Consider the following 11,860-nt stretch of genomic DNA (forward strand, 5'->3'; position numbering starts at 1 on the left):
CCCTCAACCTTCGGCAGGTCTGCTTTCTGTATCATCTCCCCGCCAAATTTAGAAAAATGGGTTTCTAAGAGATCCCATTCCAAAAATAAATAAATAATATATATATTTATTTATTTTAATAGTTTTAGAGTACAATAGTATTTTTTTAAAAAATAAAATATAAAAAAATACTCTATTATTTTCGTCATATATTAATGGTAATAATTTTTAAAATTTTTTTTTTTATAAAGTTAAGTATTAGTGCTATTTTTTAATTTTTATGGATATATTACAAAAAAAGATGATAATATTTTAAAAGTACTGTGTATTATTATTGTGATTTTAAAAAGTTTAAAAATATTTTTAAGATAAAATATAAAATTTATGAATATTTTTATTAATTTAAAATTAAAAAATAATAATAATATTTTTTTAGTTATTCGATCTCATTAAACATCTACTTTCGATAACACCATTTGCTGCCTTTTTGTCGTTTTGTTTCCTTCCTCTTCCCGCCACGTACTCTCACTTTCTAATGGGCTGCTTGAATGGGCTTTGCAATGTTGGGCTGCTTGAATGGGCTTTACAATGTTGGGCTGCTTGAATGGGCTTTACAATGTTGGGCTATATAATGGGTATTAAAAAAGCCCAAGGTCAGTATCCATTCCTGATGGGGCTAAAAGAGGAATTTCCCATTTTTAATATTTTAACTTCAAAAAATTGCTAAAAATGTAACCCCCATCATTTCCACAATTTTATATTTTAATGTAGTTTAATAAATTAGGTTTCTTCTTATTTATTATTATTTAAAAAAAAAAATACAAGTTTTCTTCTTATTTTAAATTGACATAATAATTTTATCTTAAAATGAATTTAAATTATTTTCTAAAGTCTCCTATTTACACCGTTTTGGATGAAGATTACGTAAGCTTGAGATTAATAAGCTCTACGTCTAACTATTTGGATTTGGGGTACGAGCCAAATTTCCATTTAATGAAAAATTAAAATTATTGAATCTCGAGCCCAATTATTATTGACCTAATTTGAACCGACTCATTTTATTTAATCAAAGGACTATAATAGACATACATGACATCATCTCCGTTCTTTTTTATTATTTTCAAATTTTAATTTAGAAACATTCATCTAATTTTTTACATTAAAATGTAAAAAATAATGCGAAAACTATAAAATTATATAATTAAAATATGTGAGGGATATGAAGGAATGAAGTGGACGTGTGCCACAAATTGAAGATTTGAAGGATGACCTTAGGGTACGGATGCCACATACATACATGTGGCCAAAACCCCACCAAATTCGGAATATTTTCTGGTTATTTTAACTTTAATATAATCCAAAATCAATATTTAATGTTTACGGCCATATGCACGTTAAATTTGGTCTGGTCTAATTCGAAATGTCGAGCTAATTGAATTGATTATCTCGAACCATTTGACTAGAGTCAACCCAACTCAACTTATTTTCATTTTTTTTTATATTATTTTAAAAAATCTCACTTAATATCAAACATATATCAATCCCTCGTATCAATTATAATTATTTGTCACGTTTAAAATTATTTTAAATCACGTTTTAATAATTCAAGATTATATATAATAAAAAAAAGTTTTAAAATGAAAAATCAAATTATGTTTTTTTTTAATTACTTTTTCATTCTAGTTTTTTTTTCCTATATTTTCACATTTCTTAAAAAATATAAAAATATATTTTAATTCAGAAGTCCTTAAAAAAAATTCATCAAAATTTAAATTGGTAAAAAAAGAAATTTAAATTTATTAATTTTGTAGCCTGTTATAATCTCAATATTTGAAAAGGTTAAAGAAAAACTACTAGAGCTTATACTGAAAGTGGATAATATCATAATACTGTGTGGAGTCGTGGAGTCGGCGATCAACTAATATGGTATCTGAGTTAAACCTTAAACTTAGTTATGTCATAGAATCGACTCCAAAAGAAAAGGAGTCGAACCTGGGGAGACGTACTTTGTTTGAGGGGAGAAGTTGGATGAAAGTTACAGATGGGTTACTATCCTTGGACAGTATCATACCATTGTAGAGAGTGTGTTTATCTCTCTCTATATACATTTATTTATTGTGAATAATTAATTAAAAAGTAAGAAAAGAAAAGAAACTGAACGATGTTGACGATTCCCTGCGATCGTAAGATGCAAAATCCGTTGAAACTTAAAACGGTGGAGGCGGCGCGTGTAACAACACGCATTTAATAAAGTTGTCGTTTCGCTCTCTTCTTCTTCTTCTTCTTCTTCTTCTTCAACCACTGTAAATGGAGACGGACAGAAGGAGAGAGATCTTGTAGTACAGATTCTCATTCTTTCCTCCCTCAGCACTCTGCCTTCCTTCATGGCGTCTCAGCTTTCGAGGTCTGTAGAGCGTAACGCAACGCCGAAGGAGAAGTCGGAATGGACGGAGGAGGAGGAGGAGGAGGAGGAGGAAGAAAAGGAGTTCAAGGAGTGTGTGGAAGAACCAAATGGTTCTCTGACGCCTGTGATTGATGATAGCTTGGAGAGCAATGAGCTTGAGAAACAGAAGCTCGCGATCATGAGAGCTTTTGTTGAAGGAGAAGACTCCTCTGCTAAGGTTACTTACTTCTTTTTAGTTTACTCGTATGAATAAGATCGAGAAAACTTCGCTTTCCTGCGTTTCTTTTGTTGCGATTGATGCTTTGTCATTGAGAATCAGTTGCTTTTGCTGCTTTTGAAAATTTTGGTTCTTAAGATCTGGAGGATTGTTTTTCTCGAGAAATTTTTTACAACATCTTGTATACAGTGGTCGGATTCGATCTTGTCTGTTTTCCTGTTATTCTACATTGATTTTGCTCATCAGGTCCCCGTCCAACCTTTCCACTGGATCAATATTTTTGCGCTCATGTATTCGTCAAATCTGCAACTCATGCTATTGCATCGTTAGAAGTATTTTTTAAATCATGAGGTTGAATCCTCCTTTTATTCTTCAATTAATTTGGCCATTGTCTTTACTAGAATCGGCCCACAGATATGAATCATAAGAGTTTTTAAAACTATTTTCGGAACACATAGATATAGTTGCAGATTTAGCGAACTAACCATATTTTAAAAATATCCAAACATTGAGCAAGAGCAATTAGCATAAAAGAATCCTGTGAAATGGAAACTGTTGCGAGCAATTCATTTGTAGGAATATTTGTTATGAGAATTGAGAGGGTAAATTTTACCAGATGCATACCACCTAAAATAACAAGCCATTTGTTTTTGGCATTGAAGAACATGTAAGGATAATCGAATGAATTGCAATTGTCGCTGGTTTCAAGCTGCACGGTGGATGAGTATTTGCTACTGTTGTTTTTTACTATTTACTATAACTTAAGAACAGTTTGTGCATGCGAATAACCTTTGATGATTTTGTTATTTAAGGATGTTGGACATTGTGCATCATGTTTGCAGGATGTAGATGATTTCATGCTACGAAGGTTTTTACGAGCTCGTGATTTAGATATAGAGAAGGCTTCTGCCATGTTTCTGAAGTACTTGAGCTGGAGAAGATCAGCTATTCCTGACGGATTTATATCAGTGTCTGAGCTATCAACCAATCTCGCTCACAACAAGTTGTTCATGCAAGGTGTTGATAAGAAGGGACATCCAATTGTAGTTGGCTTTGGTAACAGGCACAAACAAGGAAATTTAGAAGAGTTTATTCGTATGTTATGAATCTGAACTCATGTGATGTGAATCCAAATTTGATGATGTTTATTTCATTTAAAATCACAGATGAGGGTTCTCAGTTCATCTTCTTAACCTTTTGCAGGTTTCGTAATCTTTGCTTTAGATAAAATATGTTCCAGGTAATTTATGCTCCTCTATCACTTCAGTTGCCTGCATTTTAGTTGGTTCCAATGGAAAATAGTACCTTGAAGTAACTTGAGGGGAAATCTTGAAGAAGCTCAAGTCTTCATTCACCATGATTATCCCCTAACTTATTCTAACAACATAGATTCCAGAGTCAATGACGAATTATTGTTATTTTTCTTTCACTTTGTGAGAAAAAAAGGTTGAAAATAATTTATGGCAGATTTGTTCTATCTTTCAGGATTCCAAGAGGGCAGGAAAAGTTTGTGTGTATTGGTGACCTTCAGGGATGGGGATACTCTAATAGCGATATTCGTGGATATCGAGCAGCTCTATCAATCTTGCAGGTTTAACATTTGAACATTCGAGGAATCCTTTACAGAATAGTAGTGGTTCACTGTTAGCAAGTGTGAGATCTCACATCGGTTGGAGAGGAGAACGAAACATATTTTATAAGGGTGTGGAAACCTCTCCCTAATAGACGCGTTTTAAAAACTTTGAGGGGAAGCACGAAAAAGAAAGCCCAAACAGGACAATATCTATTAGTAGTAGACTGGATAGACTTGAGCTGTTACAAAGTATTAGGGCTAGATACCGAGCGATGCCAATAAAGAGGTTGAGCCCCGAAGGGGGTGGATACAAGTCGGTGTGCGAGCAAGGACACTAGCCCCGAAGGTAGGTGGATTGGTGGTCTCACATCGATTGGAGAAGAGAACGTGTGTCAGCGAGGACGCTAGGCCTCGAAGGGGGGTGGATTGTTATATCTCACATAAGTTGTGGGGGAGACGAAACATTCTTTAGAAGCATGTGGAAACATCTCTATAGCAGACATGTTTTAAAAACCTTGAGGGGAAGTCCAAAAGAAAAAACTCAAAAAAGACAATATCTGCTAGCGTTGGACTTGAACGATTACCGTAAGATTATAGAATTAGAATTGCATACCAATTAGTATAACAGTAGTTTGATTGTTTTGATCACAGGACTACTACCCAGAGAGACTGGGCAAGCTATACATTGTCCACGTCCCTTACATATTCATGACAGCATGGAAGATGGTTTACCCATTTATTGACAAGAAAACCAAGAACAAGGTTAAATTTCTATAGCATTTCTATTGAAACAGATTCTTGTGTGCATAAGTGGGGACATCATTTACTATCAATTCTTTGACTGTGGTTAAAAGTAGTTTTACTAATTACTCAAAACTACACTTTTGTCATACTGCATGTTTGCAGATAAGCTTTGTGGAGGACAAAAAGCTGAATTCCACGCTGCTTGACGACATTGATGAGAGCCAGCTCCCTGATGCGTATGGGGGCAAACTTTCGTTAGTTCCAATCCAAGACTGCTAAATCTCTTCAGAGATGTTATCTTAAATATCCATCACACGGTTAATACTCATACCCCTCCTCTTCTCGCTCTACCTTTCTTTTACTGGTTTTCTAGTTGCTGGTAACGCAATATTCAATAAGGTTAGTGGTATAAGCTTTTACAGGGAAATAACTCTCTTAGAGAAGTTCGATTGTAGAAATCAGACTCCTCCTACCCATGTTACTGAATTAGAGGATTACTTTATCTTCATGTTCTAGAAGATTACTTATCTTCATGTTCTTACGAATTATGGTCAAAATATAGCTTGGTTTCCAAAAGTAACTCGCGTTTGAGATATGATTCTTATCTTAATATGTTTTTTATCCGTTCACCTACATGTAAATTTTGCGATTTGTTCTAAAAAGTATCTTTCAACTTTATTTGTTTAAGGAAATATATATGATAAAAATTTATATGATTGCTGCCATGGCATAAGTCTATGTTCAAATTTACTTATTTTGTTGTACTAAAAAAAAAAATGTAAAAGTTAGATGACGTATATGATATTATTTATAACATTGTTAATATTATTTATATAATCAATTTTAGAGGTTAGTTGTCACATTAATTTATGTGAAAGATGACGTAAATGTTGTTCTACATGCATTTTAATTTTAAAATCAGATTGACACAAACATCGTCGCTCTAAATGCTAGGGGTATATTTCATCCTTTGGGATTATTTAGAGTTCTAGATGCACTTACCCACTTGACTACCGATCTCCTTGGTTCATCTAAGTTCTCATATGTTCTATTATTGAGCGTTGGTCGGTGCACCTTTAATGGTCCTAACAGGCTCCCTACTAAGCCTCACAATTTAAGCCCTCCAATAAGCACATTCCGGAACTCCCTCAATGGTACCCTTTACTTCACTTATAATCCAGATTCAAATCCTTAAAGCAGGTTATAATGTCCTCACACTACGGCTAAACTACATGAACATTACTACTACGAAGGCATCGAACACGTGCAAACGACGTGCATCGTTCTCTTGCATTCTATTGGAAGAAGAGTTGAAATAAGAAAAACAAACCAAAACAAAGGGTGCCTCCTTTCTTTAACAGCGGCTATTGTCATACAAATTACATTACTATATTTATTATTTTCTTTTGCAAGGCAACTGAAAGGAAAATCGCAAGAGTTTGGTCACTATTCCTTGAAAAATGTAGGGTCGTCATCCTAGAACTAACCAAGAAGAAAGAAAATGGTGAATTGAACCATGTGTGCTGAGTGAACAATTCTAATGAAAATAAACAAGCAGTAAGATGGCATCGTATGTGTTCTACATGAAACAAAATTCAGTTTCCCATGATAAAGATCGGTCAATCACCGGAGGTCAAGGTGATAAATCGAGAACCTAGTGGAGCTCCACGTCAAAATTCCCCGACATAATATGATGCATGGCCAGATTCTAGTACGTTGTTATCATACAACATGCTCAATCAAAATTGAAACATGTCGCTGCGCCGATAAACGTAACAGATACCATTGATTCGTCAAGGAGGTTTAGACAATTGGGAATATTCCTAAATCACTAGCCTCCTATAGAATGGAAAAAGATAAAATCATTAAGGACTTGGAAAAGCAATAGTAAATACCACAAGCAGCAAAGGCTGAAGGAACAAACCTTAATTGCACCGCTTGTTTGAAAAAAAGCACCACATAATCTACAGAGTACAGTCTGCTAAATATACTTTAATCCAGACATATACTGTTGTCTGGAGATTATATATTGGGCCAAGGAATAAATAATTCCTAAAATCCCCAATATTCTAACCTTAAGCACATCTGTCATGATGGCAGATGGTAGATTAAGGGGCAGTGTTAGCAGTGGCGTCGAGTCCGAATGCTTCGAAAAGCTCCATACAAATCTGTTGAAAAGGATCTGACTTGGGAATGTAAGGACGAGAAGAGCTAAGTTTTTAACAGCAAATATCCAATCTGGTCCACCAATATCCAGACCCCATCCAGCATTTCCATGCCAAACATCTTCCCCTATGTTGTACATTGCAGTGAGGACCAAGTATGCTGATATCACTATGGTAACAGGGAAATATCTTTGCTTGTCCCCAAATCCAGCAACAAAATCTGAGTCCTGGTTCAAAAGCAGTAGGATCGGAGCAAGAAAAAATATAGCGTAGTTTGAACCACCTGTGAGATTAACATTCAAAATTAAGCATATAGCAAAACACATAACTGTAGCAACATTGCCAACTGCTGGCATCCATGCTCCTTCAGCCGTCATTCGCTTGATGGTGAATGTTGACAATGAAGAAGCCCGCCGTTGTTGCATAAATCTTGTTCTTGTGTTAAGACTACCAATGCTACTTTCACCAGATCGTGTGTGTCTCATTCCACCTCTTTCAGAAGTTTTCTCTCGCATGAGAGACGCAAGTTCAAACTTTATTTCCAATGCAATTAGCATAAAGATTGCTGCATAAAGGCCAAGCAGTGATGTCCTTGCTCCTTCAACTGCTAATAGTGTTGTGATCATCTGCTCTTCCTCTCCCATATCACTAACGCTGTCATCTCCTAAAAGGCTTTTTAACCTTACTTGCCCTTCCAAAAGATATGTCACAGGGAATAATGCAACAAGCAACGCAAACACCCAAGGTAAGACCCTGGTGCTTGAAGCAGATGGAAAATGAGTGAACACCACAAACACCGAAGCACAAACCATGGTGACAACTATAAGGATATGAAGGACCGCTGCCTGAAGGAAGTACTCGGCAGATATGTAAATGCCAAGTGCAATACCCATAGCTATGGAGTAAAATACTCTCAACTCGGCAATATATTTAATGGGTATTATGGATGTAATAGCTGAAAGAGTGAGCAGAATTGCTAAAATAAGCAGCCAAGATGGCCAGGTAGGTTTTGAGGCAACAAACCCATAGATGGAAATATCATCAGAAGACTGGCGGGCGGCTTTAATAAGTTCAGAACGGTATGTCCAAGACAAGGGAATTGGTGGCTGCATCATGATAAATAGCAAACCAGTTGCCACAACTAGCACTAAGCATCTCTTTGCTAACTGCAAAAGATAAGTAGAAAATGGTCATTAGTTCACTACTGTATGTCAAATCCTAGAAAAATAAATTGGCAAACAGCTCAAGAGAAAGTAAAAAGTTTTTTTTCCCCCGAATAAAAGAAACGGTTCTTTTCCAATTATGAAACTTCAGAGAGCTTTGAAGAAACTCACAAATGGTTTACACAAATAGCAAAGCACAACAAAAATGATTATGATAGAATTAACTAGTGAGACTTTGGAGAATATGGTTGTTGAACTCATACTCAGTAATAACAGTCTTACGATTGCAAGTTAAGAACATAATTATTTGATTGATTAATGTTCTTCAGGTGCATCAAACTGAGTCATTGTTTAGACATTTGAAATTTAAAAAGTACAAGTTGACAACAAAGTAAACAGAAAAGAAGGTAATAAATAAGACATAAATACCAGGACATGGGGAAAGTGGAGAGCAACTATTGGTATGCAAGCCAACCCTGCCATAAAAATACAGCACCCTAAAAGCAAACCATCTGATGGGGGTCTACCGATGAACCACTGCAGGACTTCAAATATTGTTTCACGGAAAAACCACACCGATAAAGCAACCACTCCAGCATGTGCATAACCTTGCCAAGCCTTCATTTTGGAGGATGTTCTTGATTTATCCCTGTAAGATCCCGATTGAAAGTTGAAGTCTTAATAGTATGAAGGTTAATGGAATCTAGAAAAAAATCTGTAAGAACAAGTTCGTTATATTACTTGTAAAGGAGCAATGGGGGTGAAACAGCCAGTAAGAGAATAGCTGACACCCATACAACAGATTTGGAAGCAATAAACAGCATTGCCAGCTTTGAAGCATACAGGCAAGTGAGAACCCAAACTGCCTTTGGCCCAATTCTGTTATCAACAGATAGCCTGCGTACCAGGACCAAGCCAACGAATGTGGTCATAATAACCATATAGCTTGGATAAACCACATCATCCTCAAGACCATAATAATATATGCTGGTGTAACTTAGAAAACGGTTCTCAATATGACATAGTAGTACGGCATGTCCAATCAAACAGGCTTCCGTCAAAAACTGAAGTTTTGACGGTAATATAGCTAGACCAGGAACAGCCAAGGCGAGGACCACATCAGCAACAATGAGTTTACAGAAAGACTTGAGGGACATGCCAGCCAGCCAAATATTTAGATCCCAGTAATTATGCATCACAAACCACATGATCATCAAGCTCCCCAGCACAACAAAAGCAAAGTAAGATGGCAAGCTCTTCCTTGTAAAGAACCGAGCCAGATAAAAGCCAGCCACAGATGGTAGTGGGAGGAACTGCAAGATAAACGGGTAACAAACAAGAAATGTATGTCAAATACACAATATCTCATGAGCGTGACAACAGAATAGAAGTTTCACACATTGCAGGGGGGAAAAATCCAGGGGCGCTGCTATAGAATAAGGAAAAAAGCATAAGTTTGGTAATCGAACACCCAATGCAAGGAAAAAGAATGGAGAAAACTCATAGGATGAGTTCCAATGTTTCAAGGTAATGCCAAAAAAGATAAAAGAATTCTTTGAACGAATAACAACAATACCCACAATTCTTCAATACTACAAACTTCAATGGAAAATGCCTGGGCTGATTCAGCCCCTTTCTCCTCACTATTCCTCGATATCTATGCTCCTTCGTCTAAACAGCTCCTTCATAGCATCGAGTGGGAATGTTGAGCACCAAGTTCGGGATTTGGGGTGAGAATAAGATTTTTTGATGGAGAACTAGCCAGTTGGTCATGTTTATTGAAAAGCATGATTTGCTCAGACTAAAAGAGGGCCAAGACAAGATTATTCAGTTCTTAAGAGTCTAAAGATACATTCTCCTCCAGTTCAACTTTCATGCACCTCACTAAGTCTAAACTCCATTTCAGAACCCCCTTGGTGAACCTTATTTGGAAACTCAAAAACCCTAAGGAAATTGAGATGTTTATTTGATCGCTTTCCTATAGAAGTCTCAATACTACCTATAAAATACAGAAAACGTTCTCTTACTCGATCTTATCCCCATAGGTTTGATGCTTTTGTGGGATGGATGGTGAATCCTCACGTCACATTTTCCTTCATTCTTCTTTTACTTTTCAGTTTTTTTTTAAAACAAGAAACTGAATTTTCATAAAAAAGAATGAAAGAATACAAGGTCATACAAAAAAAAAAAAAACCCTAAAAAATAGTAGAGTCCAACACGAAATATGGAAAACAATCCAACCCAAAAGAAGGAGAAAAATGTCATAATTACAAAACAGTTTAGTGACTAACGCACAGAGAAGCCTTAAACTTCTCCTAGCAAACCTCCTCCCCCAATTTCTCAACCTCTTTGAACATTCTATTGCTTTACTCAAGACAAATACTCCACTAAATAGCAAATAAACTAGCTTGGAATAACACTTTGCTCGTCTCCCAAAAACGGAGGATACAAAAGCACCTCCTCCACCAAAGACCACCCATTTCTATTTGTGAGCCCCACTCACACCAAATGACCTTTACCAACGACCCAAACATAGTTCGCAAACTGGCAATCCCACAGCAAATGATTCAGATCCTCCTGCAGAAAATGCACCATTGCAGGAGCAAGATGAAGGAAAAGAGTCTTTGAACATCATCCAAGGTATTAACTCTCCAAAGTAAAACTTGTCACGCAAAAGCATAATCTTTTTTGGACTTTACCTTCTCTTTTAAGTTTTTTTTTTTCTTCTTTTTTTGTGACAAGAAATAACCCAATGAGAAGTTGAATAACATTATTCTTGGTGTTATTAGAGAGAACGCACACTGCAATTTAAACAGATTGAAGAGTTTATACCAGCATTCCAAAGACTAAGAACACCCAAAGAAGACGTGATTAATCAACTCCCCAACCACATAGCAAGGAGAAAACAAGGCATTAGCAGTGTAGAGGGAAGTTTCCATTGAAGCACCTCAGCAGCATTTAGGACTTTTGGATTTCCATATTGCTGAAAATAGATTTTGCATCAGAAAAGATGAAATCAATTGTCTTGTCAATGATTTAACTGAAAAAATGTCGGTATATTCAATGCTCCCAATATTTGTGTACATAGTTCTTCCAATAGGGATCCCAAATCATCTATTTCCTCGTCCTTTACTAGCCTTCTATTAACTATGTTCCATGGAAAGATATTGAATAACCCAAAACTCCAAAGCTGAGCCATTAGGAAATGAAGATAAATTAAATAACCGAGGGAAGCAAGACTTCAAAGGGGAATCTGTTAACCAAGGATCATGCTAAAAACGAATCCTTTTACCATTCCATAATTTGAAGCACGCAAGAGATTCCACATTGGATGCAAGACATTCTAAGACAATTCTTTTTCTTCCAGTAGTATGCCAACCGAAAACACTTGGGCCAGGAATACTAACTACCAACCTTCTCCATAAAGAATAAGAATTATTGAAGAATTTCCAAACCTACTTAGCAAAAGGAGAAATATTCCTATGCCTTAGACCACCCCCACTTTGGGAAAAAAAATTCTTTTGTAAACGTATCCTTCTCATGATTGTTATTAATTGGAAACCTACTTAGCAATAAGAGAAATATTCCTTTTTTTTTTTTTTTTTTTTTTTTTTT

At 35.9% G+C, this 11,860-nt stretch overlaps 2 protein-coding genes across 3 annotated transcripts in view; one reads left to right on the forward strand and one right to left on the reverse strand.

Annotated features, from left to right (window-relative positions):
* The first annotated feature begins 2,137 nt into the window (after nt 1-2,137).
* Nucleotides 2,138-5,424, forward strand: LOC111457645 (patellin-4-like). Its single transcript, XM_023099968.1, has 6 exons — nt 2,138-2,600; nt 3,443-3,695; nt 3,804-3,840; nt 4,086-4,191; nt 4,825-4,935; nt 5,080-5,424. The coding sequence occupies exons 1-6, from the start codon at nt 2,364-2,366 to the stop codon at nt 5,194-5,196; spliced, it is 861 nt and encodes a 286-aa protein (XP_022955736.1). The 5' UTR covers nt 2,138-2,363; the 3' UTR covers nt 5,197-5,424.
* Nucleotides 5,425-6,237: 813 nt separating this feature from the next.
* The window catches only part of LOC111457641, an 8,331-nt gene continuing 2,708 nt past the window's right edge, over nt 6,238-11,860 (reverse strand). Inside the window, exons 2-5 of one of the 2 annotated variants that reach the window (XR_002712981.1) lie at nt 8,987-9,558; nt 8,675-8,894; nt 6,842-8,248; nt 6,238-6,756 (exon numbers count right to left, since the gene is read on the reverse strand). Coding sequence is in view for 1 of the 2 variants with exons in the window: in XM_023099962.1 (XP_022955730.1) it covers nt 6,899-8,248; nt 8,675-8,894; nt 8,987-9,558 (2,142 nt within the window). In the remaining variant the exon portion in view is untranslated. Of the gene's footprint in view, nt 6,757-6,782; nt 8,249-8,674; nt 8,895-8,986; nt 9,559-11,860 lie in introns of those variants that run through there. The other variant, XM_023099962.1, reaches the window with a different exon arrangement.

Source organism: Cucurbita moschata, unplaced genomic scaffold (assembly GCF_002738365.1).
Source record: "Cucurbita moschata cultivar Rifu unplaced genomic scaffold, Cmos_1.0 Cmo_Scf00020, whole genome shotgun sequence".
Taxonomy (NCBI): Eukaryota; Viridiplantae; Streptophyta; class Magnoliopsida; order Cucurbitales; family Cucurbitaceae; genus Cucurbita; species Cucurbita moschata.

Excerpts from the sequence above, each read along its gene's own strand:
- LOC111457645 (XM_023099968.1), top strand. The coding sequence starts at position 2,364 with ATGGCGTCTCAGCTTTCGAGGTCTGTAGAGCGTAACGCAACGCCGAAG. Across the intron at positions 3,696-3,803 it reads AAATTTAGAAGAGTTTATTC|GTTTCGTAATCTTTGCTTTA; the intron begins GTATGTTATGAA and ends AACCTTTTGCAG. Across the intron at positions 3,841-4,085 it reads TTAGATAAAATATGTTCCAG|GATTCCAAGAGGGCAGGAAA; the intron begins GTAATTTATGCT and ends TCTATCTTTCAG.